This window comes from Arvicola amphibius, chromosome 4, assembly GCF_903992535.2.
Source record: "Arvicola amphibius chromosome 4, mArvAmp1.2, whole genome shotgun sequence".
Taxonomy (NCBI): Eukaryota; Metazoa; Chordata; class Mammalia; order Rodentia; family Cricetidae; genus Arvicola; species Arvicola amphibius.
Genome location: NC_052050.1, coordinates 126,521,942 through 126,544,497, shown reverse-complemented (window position 1 = coordinate 126,544,497; position 22,556 = coordinate 126,521,942). Strand labels below are relative to the sequence as shown.

Genomic DNA, 22,556 nt, shown 5'->3' with positions numbered 1-22,556 from the left:
TTTCTGTCCATCCTCATTTCCCTCTGTATGCGCGCGCGCGCGCGCGCGCGCGCACACACACACACACACACACACACACAGCTAATGGGAAGTGCAGAATGGTCCACTTTAAAGATGGAGAAAGCTGCCTGATGCCGCCTTCAACCTGGTGGAGCTGAGACTAAACGGGTCTTTTCTGCTCCGGACGGCTCCCAGTTTCCCCACCTCTCTGGGGACCTTCTAAAGTTTGATTAACTAGAGTGCTAATTGGCAGAGGCTGCAGACAGAGCCGGAGTATGGCAGGGCTAGTCGTGTTTTCTTTGATTTACAAGAGCCAGGCAAGGCCGCGTCCACAGTTTAATGAGTGGGAAGTAATTGGGGACCTGTTGCCTTCAAAGAGCCCCAAGCTGGAGCCTGCCTCCCTTGCCCTGACTACTGGCACAGCACACTGCCTTTAGATGTGACGGTGGGTGAGAGGGGCTGGGAACAAGAGTGGAGAATTCCAGCGGAGTGCAGATTTATGATATGGACCTCAGCAGCTGGAATGCTGCCAGTTCGCACTCAAGAGGCAACAACTCGGGTCTTAGGGCTGGCTCCCCAGCAGCCACCAAAGAGAGTCGCAGCGGTCAGAACAGGAAGGGGCTGTGTGTGAAGGACCCCCATGTATCCTGGCAGAGGCCTGATGAGGGAAGCAACATGGAGAAAGGCAGCCAGCCATTGCTTCAGCTCCAGGTAAAACGGGCCCAAGACGGGGACTGATACTCCTAATCCAGTTGCAAAAACCTGGCTGCCCAGTGTTCTTGGTGTGTGTGTTAGGTGTGACTATGTGTTCTTTGCCTTGGTCTGTCTCTGCCTGGCGTTCCAGCTTCCAGGGGGCACCTGAGGGACCTTCCCAGTGTTCTTGGTGTGTGTGGTAGGTGTGACTATGTGTTCTTTGCCTGGGTCTGTCTCTGCCTGGCGTTCCAGCTTCCAGGGGGCAACCGAGGGACCTTTACTGATGAACTGTGAAGACACAAGCCGGACATACTTGCCCCCCAACCCCCAGCTTGCCTGGCCTGGTGGTACTGTCAGGACAAGATGTTCTGTTAACCTGGAAATCCAGCTAGTGTCCATTTTTATCTTCCCATGAAGCTGTAGGGTTTTCCACCTTATCTTCCATGCTGTTTTGACTTCCACATGCCATCTCTAGTCTCCTTTCTTATCTCAGAGAGACAGTGGGAAAATGGGCCTACATCTTTGGGTCCCCAAGACTCCTCCAGAAATGCCAGTAGGTTCTATCTAGCCAGGGACAGTCTCTAGAGGTAGGTACATACTGTCACTTACTATGCGTGTCTACTGGCTTCTCTGTATGACAACCCAGGAATAAAAGGTTGAAAGCCCCCCTCTTTTTTTTTTTTCTTCTCACCCTGGCAGTGAAGCCAAGCTGAGGGAGGAAGGGAGTGGCTGTCATTCTAGCACTTTCCGTGAGAGCCTAGCTCGGGCAGAAATAAAAATGCCACTCTGAATTTAAATGATCTGTCCTTCTGGGAAGGTCTTCCCAGCGACAGGGCTGTTAACATGGAAAGTAGAAGGTAAACAATGTATTTCAGAAATCACTGTTCTGAGTGGGCTGCGGAGCTCAGATAGCCTGCGGCCAACTCCTGGGAGGAAGGGCCTTCTTTTGATCTGCCAGGCGAGAGGAACATGGCTTGACAGAGTTTCTGCTTGGCGTGAGGGGAAATCTTTCGGGAGTGAGTGTTGCAAGGACCAGGCCTCACTGAGGCGGTGCACGAAGCAGAAGGAATCACTTTATGCAGAGCAGAATGGGACCAGAGAGGGTCATTTGAATGGGCCCATCCGGAGAGTGGGAGAGGGGGAGAGGGAGATCTTAGGCCTTCCATTGTTTTTATGTTTTGTTTGTTTCTGGTTCTGGACATTGCTGCAGCTTTTAACATCGACAGTCGGCACCTAAGGGGCCCATCGCTAGGGGGCGCAAGAGCCCTTCATGAAAGCGCCTCGCGGCCGCCATGACCCAGACACAGGGCTCTGCTGAGTGAGGCTCACTCCTCCAGGGTGCCATTAGAGGTTGGGACAGGCTCTCCCTTCCAAAGAAGCCAGAGTCCCGAAAAACCGAGGGGGAAAGGCAAGAGGGAATGGAGGACCGATTTGTGGAAAGATGGTCTCTCCCTTGTCTACCTCAAGAGAGCTGGGTTGTCTCCCTTCCTGTCTTCCCTCCACCTGTCTGTCCTACACAGGGTCGCCTGTCAGTGGTTGAGAATGACGCGGAAATCTCAGGCCTGACCTTGGAGATAATGTCACCCTTGAAGTGAGACTTTGAAACCTGCTTGCTCATAACCTTTTGTCAGTAAGTTGGGGATGAAAGACTCGCCTTCCCTGTGATATCCGCAGCAGTTAAAATCACATGGTTTATCAATGGACCAGCATGGTTTTCCTCCTAAGGGGAAGAAAAGCAGGCCCAGTCTTTTTGGTCACATGCCAGGCAGCTCTTGCTGGGGTCATTCCAGAAAAAGAGGAGTAAGAGAAGAACGGAGGAGGATGCACATTTTTAAGGAGTATCTTCTGCAATGGATAGAATTCACTTTCCATCCATTTATCTTGGAGGACAGTTTGGGATGGGGTAGGTCATTACTTACACAGTTGCTTAATCACTGTATGACAAGAACCCAAGGTGGGGGAGCCTAGTTGGTGGCTCCCTCGGACTTCTCTGAGCCGTTCTGTTTTCAGCCTTCACTCATGGAGAAGAAGCTGTCATTTTACCTCCTTGGGCATCGATGTGTCCCTCCCCTTGATAAAGTGAACTTGCAAACACTGTAAAGAATTCCTTTCTGCCCAGCGGACCACTTGCAAATCCCGTCAGTTCTATGCAGTGAGCTACGGCGGATGGAAATGGCTAGGGCGGGTGGAATTCAGGAACTCTCCACACCTGTGCAAAAAAAGTGGCCTCCCTTCCTAACGCAGGCCGAATGGCTGTGGCCGCTCACATTTCACCCTAAGCAGGAAGGCTGCAGCCAAAGCCCCTCTCTTCTTGCCCTAGAAGTCACAATTTCTAATTTTAATTTTCCTCTGCATAGATCCCAGAAGGATTTATTAAATTTGCTTTGTGGAGCCCATTAACTCCAAACCGAATAATGATGTTCCTTTAAGCGCAGCATCGGTTTGTAGTAAACTCTCTGTACACAGGGCCCTAGGAATCCTGTATTCCTCCATGGCAGGATTTTAAGTTGGTTCATAAGTGAAAAGGTTTCCTCAATCTACCTAAAAGTTATTAGTAATTAACTGACATCAAGAGACCATCGTAGAGGGGGTAAATTAACAAATGAGAAAACTGGCAACCGAGAATATTCATTATGTGGCTCGAAGCAGAGGGTAGAAAATTCCAGCCGTATCAACCCTTCTTTAGTACTCCTGCTTATTACTGTGGTTCAGGTGAGCAGGAAGGACAGAAACAGCCTGCAGTTTATTTCAGGACCTTGGTAGGGTGACCAAATGGGCGACCTATGGAAAATCTCTAGCCCTTCCTCTGGAAATGATGGGCATTCATTAGCATTGCTTGCAAGACTCACTTCTCTACACCAGAGCTAATAAGCCAGAACTATTGGCAGGTGGAAGAGAGCACACAGCTCATGTCTCATGACCTATGCAGATGGGGTGGTGGTACTTCAAAACCTTCTGGGCAGTGTTAGTGGGAGACTATGCAAGGTAGGAAAGGCTGCTTCCTGATAGAGAATTCTCATTTTGACTTGCCTTCTTTCCACACTACTCGGACAACTTACTCAAATTTCCCTAAGTTCCCTCTCCCTTACCTCCTAGAATTTACTGCATGCCGTGGACTGGAGCGCTTGGCTGAGCTCAGTTTTTTTCAGTACAGGGTGATGGAGTCTGGGTATCTGTGGAAGGGGTAAGATCTTGCTACACTGCCCTTCCAGGCTTTGCAGAGGAGATCTAGCCTCACTCATTCTACTGGAGCTAAATGTCATTCCATCTCGCCTGGGTTGGGTGGTGGCATTTAGTGGGTGGGCTGTGACCTATAAGTACAGCGAGCTCTGCACGCTGCTCAGGTGCTGTCTGTCACCGACAGAGCAGGCCATGAATCAGTGCCTTCAGGCTCCCTCTTCTGGACTCCTTCATTCCAAAAAGCACCTCACTCAGAGAGCCTGTTGGCTGTTTACCAGGTTAGCGGAATGGCTGCAATTTGGGAGCAGCTGAGACCAAAGAAAGGAGAGCCAGGAGTGGGCGTGGTCAGGGGTTCGAAGGCAGGATCCTCTCGTCACCATTCTTTCAAGGGCTTGAGGGTTCCTGTGACCCTTAGGTAACAGGCAATAGTGTAAATACAAATGCACACTTCCCTGCGGGAGCGGCGCGCCCGGTACCCAGTTCTTTATCTGAAATTCACGTCCACTATGGTTCTTTCTGCGTGCTCTGAGAGGGAAAGCAATGCAGAGAGGACGGGTTGGAAGCCACGGTGTTTGTTTGTTTGTTTGTTTTTCTGGGCTCCCGTGCCTCGAGCATATTAAACTTTAATTTGAGAAGAAACTAGACCCTTTAGCCAAGTGGAGTGACCTGATTCCTGTGACATCCACAAGGTATCAAGTGGAGGTTGTTGCTGCAAAGCGAGCAAGGGGAAGTCTGCCTTTTCACACTGAAATCAAAGCCTTGGCGTGTTAACCTGGAATTGCTGAACAAGGCGAACCCTAATCAGTCGGTCTATATGTAGATTTAGTCATCTCCAGGAGGCTGAGAACCTATCAGGCCCAAACTGATTATTCTAATCAAGTGTTTTAATTAAGCACACTCAACGCCAGCATCACAGGAATGAGACCTGCTTTTCAAGTAGTAATGGGCGATTTTGTCCCCCCCCCCCCCCAATTCTTTCCTGCTAGTGTGTCTTTGTGGAGGTGCAGCTAACATTTTTCTACAGTAGGCCAGGGGAGAGTCCTCTGCGAAGGGCGCTCTTCCGAGCTGTCATTTTGATATAAATACAAAAACAAAAGAACCAAAACCAGTAATAAAAGCACGCGTCAGTGGGGTCGCCGCTGAATCAGCACCCCAAGATCTGCCTCCTTCTGCATCCACGTCAAACACAAAAGCAATTCTGGCTAGTCCCAGATTTGAAAAGAAAAATATATAAACGCACACACATTGGGTTGGCTTTTATTGGAATGCCTAGATGCAATCTATAGTCATCAAGTTATGGAAAATTCAGGTCACATATAAAGTTAAGAAGGCAAATGAAAAGAACAATACAAATCAGACAAAAATTTACATCTCAAAATATCATGAAAGCATTTTGACTGGCTTTGCCTAAAATACTTTGAATATCAATTTCTTTTGTTTTCGTAAGCTAATTCTTGTCATTATACAGTCCCCCAACCTCCCCCCCACCAACTCTTAGAAAAAAGATCTCTTGTTTACATATTCCCCAAGGTCACTATTTCTTGTAAAAGCACGTTCAGACCACAAGCCTTTTTAGAAAGAAATAGGCTCATTATACGTACTAACAAGACACTAATTGGGTTGATTTGACTTCTTCTAAGAGAAGCACCAGGAGACTCTCCAAATCTGTCATTTATTGGTGCCCCTGTAAAGACCAGTCCATGTAGAGAAGATGTTAAGAGTATAATTTCACTTCTGTTGTGTGGTACACGCGTTTCATGGTCAATACATCACAGACATTTCTGAGAATTTAGACTTGGAGCCTATTTCACCCAAAAGTACTTACAGCATGCTAAACGCAGCCCTGCCGAAGTCCCATTCAGCAGAACTGTGAACACCTAAGTTAACAGTTAAAAAATGAAATGTCAAACAGAGCCATGTTTACGTGGTTTGAAATCTCATAGTCTTCTAAATTTGGGCTTCCTAGTACTTGCCAAAGGATTTCCAGGATAAAAAATATTAATGCTAATCTGTGCTTTCATTCTAATAAAATATCAGCATTCATTAGAAGATTAATTACTTCGGTATGCCCTACCACATACACACAGCGACAGGAATAGCACTGATACCGTAAATTCAGTAGCTATTTCGAAACTTCCCCCAGCCAATCTGCTTGATAAACACGCCTACTGTGCAGTTTAGAGTATGTGATACACACAGAGCAGATAGAAAATTTTTTTCAATACATCACTTGAACCTTTATATTTACGACATGTTCACTTGCTATATTTATCACCATTATACATAGAGGAAAACAGTGCGAACTATAGCTCAATGAACTGAGAAATATTTTCTAAAAATATTTTTGCGGCTGAATTTAGTGCTCCCGAAAGATTCGTCAGAGCGGCTGGGTTGGCACGAGAGGGGCAGATGGTGTCTATGGTGGAACCCCAAGCTTGCAGTCAGGGGCACTGCTATCAGTTTCCTTCCTACTCCATCCACCACCCAGGCTCCCCCTGGCCAGCACAGGCTGTACTCAAACAAGCCCCTACGAGGGTTGGGCCAGGTGGGCTTACAGGACTTTGCCTTCCTGCTTTGGTCCCACTTGCTGACCTAAGGGTCCAACTCTAAGACTCACAGAGAGTGACCTTGACAGGTCGGCTCCCCTGGCTCACTATTGCTCGGTTGGTTTCTGCTAGCTCTCCTAGATATTAAGATACATGTTCATGGTTACCATGACATCACATCCTTCCCTCCCCACAAAGGTTTCCGAGCATCAGATTGTGGTCTTTTTTCCTCCATCATGAAGTGGAGCATCGAGGGACAACACTACAGTATTAGAAGCTCTGGTCGAGTAAGTCAGCTTGACTTTTAGGGTCCCAAGAGGGTCAGAGAAGCCATTCTCCCCCTTGTGTTGTTTTCTGTTTGTTTCCCCTTTCCCCCTGTATCTTCCATCACATTCTACCAGCCTCAGACATCTACGGTGCCTCTTGATTGATAATGGCTGAGGACACTGGCTTGATGGGAAAGAGAAGGAAGAGAAAGGAGTTCTCTGATTAGCCACCCATTTAGGATTGCACGATCCTATCCACCTACATGATAGAAAGTTGCACATTTTTTTCCCAACCTAATACAAAAATATTAACACTTCTGGACATTATAGGCATAAGTTGTTATATCTCTACAATATAATAAGTTATACTGTACAGTTATAACAGATAACAAAAGGTGCAATCCTTTTAAAAAAATCACACAGTTCACATGTTTTTATCATTTTATTTTTAAGTATAAACTTTTTAAACACTTTACATAAATTAACTCCTCTGAGACTAATATTTGATGTACAGTAAATTGTAATTCATATAAAAATCCATAAACAACTTGTCTCACATAATTTACAAAAAAAATCAGGATTTCCTTTGCTTATCAGTGACAAGGATTCTATTTGTCAGTTTCTCCCTCCCAGGGCAAGCCATGTTAGTAAAATCCGTTATTAAATCCCCGCTGAAGCAGACGCCCCTTGTGCCAAAGTCCTTTTACAAAGCAGCACGGGAAAGCAGCTGGGTTCTAGAAACAGTAACTTTGCCCCACACTTTAAAATGAACAGATCTATGTATAACACATCCTAAGTAGAGATTACTTCCTGTAAGCAAAGGTCGACAATTCGGTAATATCTGGAAACATTGGACGCATTTTTTTTCCTTTTTAAAACCTTTGTTAAATACAGTGCCTCGAAGGTACAGAGGGTCACAGCAAAACGTTGCCCCGTTAATGCTTTTTTTTTCTTTCTCATACTTCCAGTCCAAATGAGTGCAGCGATATGCGTATGTAAACATATTCTTTAAAGCCAATCACCTTTAAGGTCATTCAGAAAAGTTGTCTTTGTTTCTGGTTTGTGTCGCGTGTGTGTCTGCGATGTGTTGTCTGCAGAGCAGTGTCGTTCTGGAAGGCTCTTTGGAGAGTCCGGTTCGGATTGTGCTACAGGAGACTCTGCGCAGGGGTGGCCCGGTGGTTACCTCTTGCCGATCTCGCTTTGTCGCAGGAACTGAATGTTGTTGGCGCTGTCGGCCAGCTCGGGGTACTGCTCCACCGACAGTACGTAGTACCCGTCGTAGCCCTGCACCTTGCCGGCGCTCAGCAGCTGCCGCTTCTCGCCCTCAGTCCAGAGGCGCGCGCCCTCCTCGCCGTCGCGCACGCGCTGCTGCTCGCGCGCCCAGGCCCGGGCGAGAGCGCGTTGGCGAGCCTGCTCCAGGATGCGCGCCTTCTCCTCGTCCAGCGTCATGCCGTAGCGCACGTGCAGCGCCAGCGCGCCGAACTGCATCTCCACGTCGGCGAACCTGCGAGTCCTGCCATTCACCACCGTGGTGGACTGTGACACCGTCACGTTGATGCCGTTCTCCAGCGCCTTGCGGCCACTCGTCAGCCGCAGCGTGCCCAGGTCGCTCTCGGGCGTGGTGGTCTTGATGAAGTAGTGCGTGTCCTTGCCCTCGATGGTGAAGTGCAGGTTCTCCAGGTAGAAGGCGTTGTTGAGCACCGCCGCTACCTTGATGCAGTCCTCGTTGGCGATGTTGAGCACGTTGGTCTGCACGCGCCCTTGGCTCACGGCCAGCATGACGCCCTTGCCGATGAGCGACTTGACGGTGGCGAACCACAGCCACGACTGTTCAGCGCCTGCCTTGCGCCTGCTCACCTGCACCTCGGCCATCTTCCCCAGGGACAGGAAAGCCTTGGCTTGCCTTGCCACTTGCTGCTGAACTCCAAAAATGGGCTGGAGGGCAAAACACAAAAGGAAGGAGGTTAAAAGAACATCAGTATGTGCAGGTCCTGGTTGATGGGAGCCACGCTTGTTGACCAAAAATAAAGCAGCCCCTCTGCTCCCAACACACACACTGAAAGCACTGTACTGGGGAGGAGGAGGAAAGAGGATGGGAGATCAAGGCCATACTTAGCTAAATAGTAAGTTCAGGGTTATCTTGAGCTATGCGAGATCCTACCCCCCAAAACCAAATCTCAAACAAGCACACACACAAAACCAAACCGAACCAACAATCAAACAAAACAGGTCTGAGTGAGGTGCGGAACCTTTACTGAAAATCCCTTGGCTCTACAGGGACTAGAAGGCCAGGATGGAATGGAATTTCCTTCCCTCATGGTGATTCTACTAGTTTTTAAAATGTTCAAAAATGAGTTTATTGGCTGGTGAACGGCTCACTGGCTCGTTGGGTAAAGCTGCAAACGGCCAAGCCTAACCCAACTGTCCTCTGACCTTTACACATGCGCAGTTGAGTGCGGTGTGTGTGCACATACAATAAAAATGCAATAAAAGATAGAAAGGCCATCTCGTCCCATACTTTGGATTGCTTTTTTAGTTCCCGAGGCAGGCAAACTATTCGTGTTATTACCCTGCAATTCCTAGATGCTTTCCTCCCCCCTCAAACCACTGTACGTGAGAAAGCCAGTCTACTTGGCACAGCCATAGCTTTCTCTGGGGGTGGTAGGTGGGTGGGTGGGTGGCTCCCGAGAAGGCCACAGATGGAAGAAAAGGCTAAGGATCACCAGGCTCTCCTACCCTTTAAATGCCCATGCTGCAGGTCCTCAGTGCCTCCTGTCTCGTTGAACAGTTTGTAGCTGAGAGTCACCAGTGTGACTGCAGAGTGGAAACGCCCTGGGATGAGCAGACTAGGGGCCATCCAGGCACGAGAACTTAGATTTTAGAAAACAAGTATTTCAGGCAGATGGAAAGACAATGGACTATCTCCACTGGCAAACTGCTTGCAATTGGGGTATCCTAACCCAGCCACTTATACAAGCAGATATTTGTCTGGCCAAACAGAAACATCGACTTCATTTGCAGCCCCTGCACTAGGGAGGCTGCCTGGCGGCTTTACCCGTGATTCCCAAAGCTGTCCTTAGGAGGCACTTTTCTTGACAGAGAACTTGAGCCACACTGAAAGGCTGCCTGGGAGAAAAGATGGCAGGTCCATTTGTACCGGCAGACTCAAGTGCATTCAGACATGTTATGTCATACAGATAGGACATACATGTGCAAATGCATTAGGAGACTTCAGAGAGTCTTCATGGCACTTGGTCAGGGCAGATATGTTTGCCAGGTGGGGACTGGAGAGAAGGCTCACGGGGTTAAGAGCACATTGCTCTCCCAGAGGACCCAGGTTTGGTTCCCAGCACTGACACCTGGCAGCTCACAACTGCCTGTGGTTCCAGTTCCAGAGGATCCTATGCCCTCATCTGCATTTGAAGGCCAAGGGCGCCTGTGCTCACACACGCAAATCTCTGTACACACAGTTTAAAAAAAACAAATCTAAAAATAGGAAAAAAAAAAAGGAAGCAATGTTAAAATGGCCCCTAGACCTAGATGCTCGATGGATTTTGGTTATTATCTTAGATGCCACCTGAAATGTATTTTTTTATGCTAAGAATGAAACTTTATCAGAAAAGTGTATCTGTGAGCACTGTGTGTGCCATGTGTGTACTTGTGTGTTTTAGTCATGACTGCCTCTTTTGTCTTCACGGAAGTGGTAGGGAACTGCTCAAGGTGGGGATTAACCTTTCTAGCAACTCCGCTCTTCCCTTATCATTAAGCCGTAACTCATTTCTCCATCTCTAATTATTCGGATGCGCATTCTTTTCTGAGCCCTGAATGGCGGGAATTTAAAGAGGCACTTCCTGGCACAGCAGCTCTGACTTGACAATTGCCCCTTCTGTTTCTTAGCTTACTTCTCACCCCAGGACCAGCCTCCTGATCTGCTGCTGGCGTCAGGAAAAGTCTACGAACACCTGGTCACAGGCAGAGCCCTACTAGAAGACGCGTTTTGTTCTACTTTTTTGCAAACGCTGTTCTGGTACTGTTGTTGGGTTGCTAATTGGAAATCTGAATCCCCGCTCTCCTGTTTATTGAATCTGGCCTTCAGCTCCCAGGTGCCAGCAATGCTTTTTCCTGGGGTTCTCTGCAGAAGCCCTCCACGAGAAACACAAGCTTCTGCGTTTTACTACCTTTTGAATAGCGTAGTTCAATGTTTTTATTAGCATCGCCAGAAACAGATTTGTCCTGTTCCACGGGGCCCCTAGCATGCTGAACAGAAATGCAGTGAGACTGTCGGTTTTCCTTACTCAAAAGCGTGAAAAGAAAGAAAAACGGGAAGGGTAGACAGAAAAGCTGCTTTCGGCGCAGTCCTCGCAGGGGCAGCTCTATGAAATGTGGGTAAACAAGACACAAACACTCCATTCATCGCCTTCCCTTCGCTCTTTGGTCTCTTACCGGCACGTCGTCCCATTGTTGACTCTTCACAAGTTCATATGAGGGTTCTGTTAAGTCAAACTTGGGAACGGGGAATCCAGGAATAGCGTTGTGCAGATGGAAGCCGAATGTCACCAGCCAGCTGTTAACATCTAAAGGAGACCATGCAGAGTCAGAGGTGGTAAGAGTTTATGGGGGTGCTTCCACGAATTTACATACTTATCTTGAAAAAAAAAAGAAAACCAGAACCCAATTTCACAAATATTCATCTGAAAAGGAGACCAAGTTTGCCTTCCTCCTACCATCGTAAATCCGCTGTCTATTTTTAGACATGCAGACAGTAACCTCAACAGCAGAGCTGTGGCGAATGCTGCAGAAAATGGAGAGTAATAGATACTCACTTAGACGGGGTAGATAAACTGTCAGAAGCGCAAAATTGCATCCTGTGCCGGTAATAGTGATAAAAGCGGCAACAGGGAAGCAGAGCAGCGTGAGAATTCGAGACGCAGATGCAGAAAACAAATGAAGTTCGTGCTTAGGAAAGGCCCATCTTAAGTAGAAGTTGTGTGACTGGCCCTCAAGCGCCATTGTGCAAAGACCCTGGGACTTCCACGAGCCACTGTCTATTAATGAAAACCCTCTAGATTGAGGAGAGTAAAATAAGTTGATTCTTAATCAAAGATGAATGCCGAGAGCTGGCCAGCCTGGCCAAGGGCACCGATGTTCTGATTTCCCTTAGCTTTGACTTCAAAGCCTCGCTGTGCACAGGTGGAGACTAACTTTTTGGGGGAGAGAACATGGAAACCTTTAACAGTGGTATTTTCAAATATTGTCACATGACTCCGAAAGCCATTAAGCAAAGAATAAGGCTTTTCTTCTCTTCTGGAGGTTATGATTTACAGAGCCACTCAGCGGGCTTGCCGCTTTATGAGTACAGTTGGGTGTAGATTATTTTATATATTAAGCACATTGCTGGAAAATTTGAAATTGCATTTCACCTAATATATTTTATGCCATTCCATCTCTCCTTTGATGTTTTTCAGAAAGTGCTGCCATGGCATTCCCTGCAGTCCGTGTTGCTAGGAGAAGATGAATTCGGGAGCTGTGGGCTTTCCACTCTTTCAGTCAGCCCCTGTCAGCACCTCAAATAACCAGTGGTAAACTGCTTGTCAGAATGATGGAGAGCTGCCTGCTTCCCGCTTCCTTCTCTAGGGCACAAACTCTCACCTCATTGCCAGGCCGGCAGGTCCTTTGTCCAAGTGTCACATGGCTGCAATATCAGCGCTGTTCTCTCTGTTAAATGGGGTGGCAGAGTGTGTGTTCTCATGGGGTGGGGAGAGGTCTCCACAGGGCTCACAGGGGACGGAAGGTGCTACTTTCCTGGGAGAGTGTATACACGGTTACAAGGAGGCCTTAAGTTTTGGGGGGGAATTCTGTCATCCGCGTGCTGATGGATGAAGGGCAACTTCTTGATTTCTGAACAATGTGTGCTCACAAGAAACCTGGAGTCTTTAGTATTGAAAAGTATTGCCTATCAAGATAATGGGATCTGAATGTGTGCTGACTGAGAACACTCCAGGGTGTTGCTGAGATAGTGGTTGGTGAAACTGAAGGAAAGGGCTTACAGGTGGGCTCGTGGAAGGGCCACGGGAAGAGCTCCGTGTCACTTGGAAAGGTGGAAAGCGGATGTGAAGTGAACAGGGCTAAGCATTTTCCACACCGGTCCTAAGAAGCGGAAGGACACCTTGGTGTGCCTCAAATACTCAGCTGGAACAGAGGTGGGGCTGATGGGGCGGCCAAGACAAGCCAAAACACAGCAGAAAAAAACTTCAAACAACTAGAGAAAGCAGGAATAAACCTTCGAGAAGCACGCATTGAAATATGGCGGAATAAACCAGGGACGGGAGGCTGGGAGCAGGGGAATCTAAAATTCTTAGGGAAGAGGATGGAAGACCACACCAGTCCAGTACGGGGACCACAGTGGGGCCTGGAAGCTTCTGTCTGCGTTCTATCACAGGCCCCTGTGGTGGCAGAAGTGCAATTGGATTGTTTAAGCTTCCATTAGCACAAGAGTCACCCGGATTCCGCCTTCGAAAGGCCCCCATTCTATAGCCTGGTCATCACTCCACATTAGCGATGACGTGAGCATGGATGTTAGCGATGTCATCATGGAAGAGGACCAAGCGACTGCTACGAGAAGCTGCTCCATTACTGTCCTGAGGGATGGTGCTGAGGAGGGTGGGAGGCATCTCTCAGGGGTGAGGCAAGGGGTGTTCACGTGGCATCCTCCCATTATAAATGTACATATGGATGGGAAACCCAGCAGGAGATGCTTCTGAGGTAGTCACGATTTGATGCAGAATTCTGCGCACTCTGACATCTGCTGCCCCAGGCAGCCATTGCCATCCCATTTCTGTTGTCACGTGTGCCCTTGCTAAACACTTGGTTCCTGGTGTACTTCTGCTGGGAAGTGGTGGGGTCTTGGAGAGGGGAAGGATGTGGGAGGTCTGTATGTCGTTGTGGTATGCCCTTGAAGGGGATTATGGCTTTCTGACCCCCTCCATCCATCCTTTCCTGGCTGATAATGTGATTGGCTTGCTCCTCCACATACTTGACCTACAGCCTGCACGACTGAAGTGCTGGGGCTGATGGGACTCCCAAGCAGTGAGTCCTAATCAACCTTCCCTCTTTGTAGGTGATGACCTTGGGAATTTTGTCATGATGACAGAAAGCAAACCATTACAGCAACTGGGACTTGGCCAGGGAGGGGGGTCCAGTCGTGGGGGGAGAGACTAGACTATAAAGCCACACCACTATAGCGATTGGTATTCCAATTTCGGGACTCTGAATTTAGCATGTTTTCTTCTCTCGGTATCTCCCCCCTTCCTTAGATGATTGAATTCTGTGTCATTTCAGAAACCATGGCCTTGAGCATAGTCAGGCAGAGTGGGAAGTAACTGTATTTCATTTTCCCTTTGTGGTTTCTCTATGGATCCTTAGAGAAATGAATATATCCAAAAGGTCAATTCTAGTTACTTTGTGTATTAATCTAATGGTAATAGTAATTTAGCACTTGGCAAGGGGAAAAAAAAAAACCTTACCTGTGATGTAGTCTTTCACATCATGGATTTTGCTTGCAGGGTTGTTATTCCGAAACATATAGAGGTTAAAAGGAGCCGGGTCCTTTCCAATTCTTTTCCAGATTTCGATGTCTGGCGTTGTCCATCGTCCTGCCAAAATGTCATAATCTCTTTCTCCAAAGTGGATTAATTTGGTGAGCGGGTCATACAAGCCTCCATGGAATCCAATCACCAGCTGGAAGTCAATATTGGAGTCAAAGTAGATTTCGCCATAGGCAGTGTACTGGATCTGCTTCAGCATCAGCCCATTGCTGCTGAACACAGCCAGAGGGGTCCCCGTGTTATCCGAGGCGATGTAGAACTCATCACCACTGCTGATCTCCATGGCGAAAAGATGCCCTTGGAGATCGTAGTAGAGGGAGGTGATTTCTGAGCTGGAGTGGTTGTAGACGTGAGTGATCCTTGTTGGGTACGTCAGGTCGGCATAGAAAAACTGAAGGTGCTGCCCCAGACTGGTCTTGCTAGAGACGCGCCGTCCGAGGCCGTCGTACCGGTAGATCACCGTCCAGCCACTGCCTTTACTGTAAACTCGAGTCAGAAGGCCCTTGGAGCTGTACTCAAATATCTCCGTGCCTCTCTGACGCAGGAAACCGTCTTCATCCAGCCGGTACTGCACATCCCCCAGGCGGGTGATTCGGTCCCGCAGGTCGTAGCGCAGGGGCGTGAGGCGTGCGCTGCTGCTGGGGTTCAGCAGATGGAGGTTCCCATTCAGGTCATAGTTGTAACGCCACATGATCTTCTCGTTCAAGTAAACCGTTTGGAGCTGTCCATCCACATCGTACTCGTAAGCGTATTTGGTAGTGTTGGCGAAGGGCCCGATTTTAATCTCTCTCTTGGTTACTCGGCCCATATTATCGTATTGAATTGTAATCCAGTACATGAGTGACCTGAATATCTCGTATTGAATCTCCTTGATGCGGCCGTGAGCATCAAAGTGCTTCGTGTAAGTCATTACGGCCGTGGAAATGATCTGGTTGATGTCATAGTATATAACTCCGAATTTTCCAAACTGCTCAACTTTGCCAGAAATGTCATCAAACTGGTACAGATCAATGGGCAGTGGAGTTTCATTGATGACACCCTGCATGCTGGTCACTCGAAAGCTGTTGTCATAGCTATAGTCAAATCTTGCGTTTACCATTCCATCTTCACTAAAGCGGAAAATCTGTCTGTCAATCAGGGGGCCAATTTGCCTGTATCTAATGGTGCAAATAAAGCCATCACTCTGAAGGTTTACTGTTTTCAGGACCCCCGCTGTTTCATCATAGGTAAAACTGACTCTGGTGCTATCGTACAAAATTTCTGATAGCCTGGTCTGCCTTCTATACTTGAATAAGACCCTCCGGCTTGTTCCCAGGAAAGCTGTTTGCAAGAGCAGCCCTTCCTCGTTGTAGTCCGTGATGACAGAGGCATTGCTTTCTGGGGGGTTGTATATATTGCGGTAGTAGCCGATGGACCGGATGGTCTGCATGGTGTGGCGAGCCACACTGGGCATGGTGATGGCAGAGAGGCGGTCCCACATATCGTATTCAAAGATGTACTGCCGCTGGCTATGGAGCAGAAGAACCATGGACTGTGAAGAGAACGCAGGCTGTTATCCAGGGGTGGTGATTTGGGGTGGGGGCTGGCGGGGTACAAAAGCAGATTTAGTGACCACAAACACACAGGGACATTCCGCCTGAAAAACATGGTTTTCATTTTAATTGAGTTATCCTTGACCTTACATGGTGTTAATGATTCCTGCCTAATTTGCTTGGATGCTTAATTGTGAAGGGTTCTGCAATTAGTGGCTTAAGATTCATAATGTGCTACTTGTCATGATTGGGCCATTCTTTTTCCAGGCATTCCCAGCCAACCAGCAGATTGTCAAATGGATTTGGAGAAGTCATAATGCAGGCACGGACTAAGCTGGTTTAAAGACAATATTTCAAGGGGGAAATAGCAGAGGGGAAATGCAATCCTATCTATAATTGGCAATTATTTAGTAAGGTGTCCTTCCCCCTCATTTGGCTGAAGAGCCACTCAAATCAGGTTTTAATTTCCTGCGTATCTGGGGGAGGAACAAAGCCAAAATATTATTTATGAAGAAGAGACACAGAATTAGCCCTAAATGGATAGTGTGTACATAAAGCATCAATGTCAACAAACAGGGCTGAATCAGCTGCACAGTGAACCAGAGTTGTAAATACCCTTCACAGAAATATGGATTTAGACGTGGTGTCTCAATCTTGGATCTGTACAGACAAGCCTAACGTTTTGATAATTCCTTTTGCAGATACAAAATATGAATTTCACTTCAGGAGCTACAATTTCACTTTTGGGCTCTGTAAGTATTGGTATTAAATTATGAAGAAACTAACCATACAAATAAAAATAATCTCTACTACCCACACCCAGGTCCCTACAGAAAGATGGTTGGCATCAACTTATTGAGCCACCAGAGAGAAGGTCAACCCTGAGCTTGCCTGAGTAAGGAAGGCCCAACTGTAATGCAGGCCTGAGGCAGGTCTTCTTGAGATGCAGCTTCCTATGACCCCCCATTAGAAAAGGTCGAGTGATAGTCAAACTTGGAGGACGGGAAGGTCAGAACCCCTGGGACTTATTCTTTTAAGTCTCGCATGGAAATGCAATCTAATCTCTTGTCAAAACCCATTCTTTTCCTTTCTGACTGAATTAAAAAAACAGTCCTTACAACTCAGGTTCCGGAAGAGTCTCTTCTGTGGCCATGAGCAGCGGCAATTTTTACTTGTTATGACTGGGATCTGGAATGTCCCCCCAAAGATCCTATGTTGATGGTTTGGCTACCAGTCTGTGGTCCTACTGGGAGGTAGTGACACTTTTAAATGGCAAGGCCTCATGGAAGGAAGTTAGATGTTTGGGAACATGCTTTGAAGGGGACATTGGAACCCCATTTCTCCCTTTATTTCCTGGCCCCATGAGATGAGCAACTTTGACACATGCTCCCTGATATGTCACTTCACCACAGACCCTGTCACAGTACAGCCAAGTGATGATGGACCGAGTCATCTGAGAGCTAAAATCGTTCTTCCAAACAGGTTATGTCTCCAGCATTTTGTCGCAGTAGCAGAAAGCTGGCTAACGCATGGCTTGTGTTCTTCCCAGGAAGGCATGAACAACCAATCTCCATGGGAGGTAGTTCTGCAGGCCTTTAAAGTCCTATTTGATGGCGATTAGTCAACTGTTACTGGTCTTGCTATAAATAGGTTTGGATTTGGTGTGCCTATCCTAGATAGGAATCAGATGCAGTCTCGGGGGAGATTTTAGGAACTTAGGAGATAATAAGAAGGAAGGTCCCGTTGGGTTTTCTGATCCTCACACATACATGAAAATGACTTTCAGAGTGGCCTTTGTCGCTGTGTGAAAGTAGTTCTAACCAACAATGCTCCCTTTGCTTTCCTTTAAACATTTTTAAGTCAAATTATGACATCCATTATTTTGCGGGGGCTGGGTATTCCTACTGCTATTCTTGTCATTCACTTAGTCTAAATGTTCCTGTCTCTGCCCCTCCCGCTTGCAGAAGTCCTCTTGGGGCTGGTTGGACTAGACGTTGAAATACATGTCAGGTGCAGGATATGTCCCTAGGCAGGCATGTGTACAGGGAGCTTATCTGTGTTCTCTAAACAACTGCCAAGCGGCTAGAGTGTGACGGCGGCAGGGTGTTTGTCACCTGACAGTCCATGGCCCCGAGTCTGGCCAGGAAGATCCTTGCTGGAAGCATTGAGAGGTGGCATGGTGCTGCTATAAGGTGGTAGCAACCTATCTTGATTTCTGAATCTGGTTTGGGGGGGCTGTGAAGTAGACAGGCTCATGTACAAAGGGATAGGTTTAGACCGAGGGGTTCGGTTGAGCACCTCTAGCAGATAACGCCATTGCTGAGGCGAATGCATGAACTCAGCAGTGACCTGCGTGGCTCATGACTGTTCTGGAGGACAGACCTTTCCTTGTTTAACTTTCAGTGTCCACAGGGTTAAAGGCAGTGAACGCCAAGAGCTGAGGCTGGAATTTAGGTGCTGTGTAATCGGGAATACAGCGCGGGGAGACTTGAGGCATATAAGCACTCAAAACCAAACCATTTCCTGTGGCTAGTGTTTGTCCCAAAGGCAGATGAAACACTCGTGGAAATGCTCTTTGGTGGATTCTGTTCTTTACGAAGTGAGTTCCAGGAAACACCCCTCCCCCTTCTCCCTTCCATTCCTCTTGACCCCAGCCCAAACCTCAGGCTGCACAGCCTACGGCTTAGCGCCTTACACATGTGTAAACCTCCAAGTTCTAAATCCCCATCTGTGGCATTGTGCACAGCTCTGAGGAATGGGAACCGGCCCAAGTCATGATGCTTATCTCTCCCATGCAAATGAGAGAGAGACATCACCCGGTATCTGACAGTACGGCTTTCTAGGAAAATAGCCTCTTTCGGTTAATAATGCATAAATAGGCCCTGCATGCTTTTTATGGTTCCGTTGAAGCTCTGCCAGGGACAACACACAACTGACAGCTTTAACTGTACTAATGCGAGCTCTCTCTTAAATGAAAGAGCCCGAGCAGAAATTATTTACAAATGACGCGCAAGCCCTGGGTCTAATTTGTGAATGTTGTCAGTGCAGGAGCTTGGCAGGTGCGCGGTGTTAGCGTGTTTGTTTACAGCACAAATCACTTAAAAGGGTCTCAGATAGTAGAACTTAACTAAGGCGAAACTACTTTGCTAATCCAGAAATTCATCACCCTCACCTCTGTGACTGCCACAGGGATGCTTAGAATAACAAATGGAACTCAGTCATGTGTTGCTGTGTTTTTTTGTTTTTCCTTCTCGTCCTGCTCGGTGTGATTGTTGGAGAATGCGGATCATCCCGTCCCCATCTGAACACTAGCACGCGGGCATACCTTTTCTAAGTATGTGTAACTCCACGTTTTGCCATCAGCAAAGACCCGGGATACAATCCTCCCCTGTGCGTCATAATCCACTTTTTCACTCGTGGTTCCGCGCTGGATGCTGGCAATCTGTCCCGTGGAGGAGTAGGTGACATTGACAGCCATCAGCTTGCTACTAGGCAGCCAGAGCGTTGGGTGCCCAGAGGTATCATAAGCAATCCTCAGAAGAAATTTCCGGTGGTCATCGTAGATCTTTTCTGTCTTGGTGGTCCGATCGAAGTCAACCGAGAGGAGGTTTCGTCCATTGACCTGTTACCAAGTGAGACGGAGAACATCATCCCAGGGCTGACCGCTTTTCACCCATTGGAGTTCTCGGTATTGTGTAAACACTGTTTATGGTGACTGATTCACTTTGCTAGTAAATTAATCTAGCAAATTCTGAGATACAAGGACAAGGTAATAGATGAACCGTTCTTTCACAAGGTTTTATTAAGCAGAAAGACAGCCTGGCATTTCTGGCATTTGTTCAAAACCATTTCAATTAAATTTTATAAACTAGAAGCAACAGATGAGAAAGAGAGAGAGACAGAGACAGCAGAGAAACACGGAGAGAGAGAGAGAGAGAGAGAGAGAGAGAGAGAGAGAGAGAGAGAGAGATAGGGAGAGACAGAGCGTGCAAAATGTGCTTGCTTTAAAGATTTTCCAATGATAAACAACACCCTATGGAAACTACTCTAAGCTCCTCCCCTAAAAGGACAAAGAAAAAATAATTGCTTAGTGAATTAATCATGGCTACATTAAATAAAACAGTGGTAAATGCGACTCTAACCCTTTGAAGTGCAGTTAAGTGGAAGTTGGAGCCCACATTACTGTAAATTATTAATGAGTTGAACTAGCAGGAGGTTACAAATACGATCATTGCTTTGGGCCCAGTCTTAAAAAGTCACAATTTTTTAGAGTGTTGTTTTCTTTTTCTAACATCTGGGGAACTGGTCCAGACTTTGGAGTTCTTTCCTACCACATATCCGCGGGCTGGACATGGACTTAATTTATAAACCTAGCAATCGGTCTCTTTGTGGCTGTATGCCATGTCCAGGATCTCTGATGAGATCTGGCTGTTACTGTCTATAATGCAGGGAAGGCACACTCGAGCCAGCTCTCGCTACTATACTGCAAGTGTGCGGCTGGGTAGGCGTTAGTGTTTGCAGACTGAACTCCGAAGGGCAGAGCCCACGCCTCTATTGGGGCCTTGATCTTTATTGTGGGGCCGGTAGTCTGTACCAAAGCTCTCAATAGATGTTTAGATTGTTAAAAATTAAACAAGTATGACCACACTTTAACTAGAACTTTTAGAATTAACAAATGAATAGTATTAGCTCAAGGTGATTGGTTTGGTGGCTTGGATGTGGTTTGTTTTGCCAGTGTACAGGAAGGTGATGTGGAGCCTTTAAGAGGGACTCGGGTTTCTCCAAAGAGACCGAAATAGTTCTCATAGGAATTGGTTTGTTCTCTCAGATCAGGTTCTGAGAGGCATGCTCTTTGTCCCTTCGTAATTGTGACCATTTGCTCTGCTACTTCCCGTCTTGAGGCTTTTAACAGACCCCGAGGAGGTGCTGGTGTTGTGCTTCTGGACTGCTTGGATGACTGGCTTAAACAAACCTCTTTCCACCATAACCTACACAGCGTCAGGCATTCTGTTATAGCAACCGGACACTAAATAAGATGCACGCAACATTTCTATATGAATACGACATAAATAATGCACACTCACACACATGATGTTCACACCTTTAACACCCGTGTTTACATGGTATCTTAGCTTTTTATTACTGTGGCTTAAATACTGGAAGAATACCTCGATGAAGGAAGGACTGATTTTGGTTCACAGTTCAAGTTCATTCAGTCAATCAAGAGTCAGGGGAAATGTAGTAGAGGGAGTCAGGAAACAGAGAAAGGAAGAGGGCTAGCATTAGGCTGGCTTTCTCTCCTCCCCTCTCTTTATTCAGCCTATGGGGATAAAGGGTAGGTTTTCCCTCTTTAGTGAATTGTCTCTGGAAACACCCAGGGATGTGCTTCAGCCAGTTAGGAGGTTCTGACTGCAGTTAGGATGACTGTGAGGATTTGTCACCAGAAGCTCACCCGCTGTCACCCTGACACCCAAACACACATGTATGTACAGGTAGGTATATATATGATATACATGTATGCTTGTGTAAAACCTGTGATAAAATTCATTTTTGCATCCTATCGCTGATATTAATTGCATTCTACGCAGAAGTATTCCTTAAGTCTAAATCTTTCTAATTGGCCATTCAAGGGGAGAGGTGTGTAGTCCATGGAGAGGTGTGGCATAAGTCTTAAATGAGTTTGGTGGGGGGGGATACTTCAAAGAGGTGATCTGCATATGACGAGACCCAGCCTTTTCAGACAGGGTTCATATGGAGGAAGAAAACTACTACATTATGTCACGGCAGAAATTTGTCTGTTTCAAAGTCTATATGATGTGAGTGTGTGTGTGTGTGTGTGTGAGCATGTGTGCACACACAAAGTTCTAAAGCCTGACCTCCAAGAGTTACAAGGCCTAGGAGCAGCCTGCCATTGGGCTTTGAACGGCCCCGCATCTGTTTCTTCCACATATAAAGACAGACGTTGGGCTGGATGCCCAAGGCTTTGCCGTTTGGTGATTTTACTGGGTCGTGAGCCAGCCAGCTTGAGGCTTCCTGCCCCCTTCCCTTTCCTGATGAAGAGATGCGTCTGCACCAGGTGTTCCCTGCCTAGGTGAATTCTGCGGCGGTTTGCGGGATGCTTTGGAGGGCAGATATAGCTACTATACAAACATCTCTTCTCAGGTCTGTAGAAAGATTTTATATTACATCAGCTCGATAATTGGCAGGGCCAAGGGTTTCAGCTCTGTAGGCATTGTTTTGAATGCAAGAAGCTTTGGTAGGTCAACCACATGTGTGAGTGTATAGGCACCACAAAATACACTCCGTGGGTTACTAAAAAAAAAAAAAAAAAAAAAGGCAAAGTTGGGAGAGGATGGAGGGTGGATTCAGGAGGAGAAGCTTGGGCGGGTGTGGGAGAGGGAAGTCCAGGATGAATTTGTTCAAAATATATTTTACACATGTGTGACATTCTCAGTTAATAAAAACATAGTATTAAAGGGGGGAAAACAGAAAAGGGTTTTGTAGAATTTAAATGATTTAGGGCTTTTGGATTTCTCAGATTTTGTTTTAGTCGTATGCCCCACTTCCCTGCCCCCAAGTTCAGCTTTGCCCTCTTTCTAAAAACAACCCTTAGGTTGTGCCAACCTATGAACAACCACGAAAGCCTGTGTAGTTTTCACAATACTGCCCGTATCATTGCCCCATCTGTTTGTATTTTAGTTTGCACCCATTTCAATTTGTACACCAATTCTTTAC

General features: G+C 47.0%; 1 protein-coding gene across 1 annotated transcript in view; it reads right to left on the bottom strand.

Moving 5' to 3' along the window:
* Window positions 1-5,187: 5,187 nt before the first annotated feature.
* Window positions 5,188-22,556, bottom strand: part of LOC119811607 (teneurin-3) — a 378,529-nt gene continuing 361,160 nt past the window's right edge. The window contains 4 exon segments of the mRNA XM_042054919.1: window positions 5,188-8,620; window positions 11,129-11,259; window positions 14,209-15,820; window positions 19,147-19,443. Of these exon segments, the coding sequence (XP_041910853.1) occupies window positions 7,865-8,620; window positions 11,129-11,259; window positions 14,209-15,820; window positions 19,147-19,443 (2,796 nt within the window). The 3' untranslated portion in view covers window positions 5,188-7,864.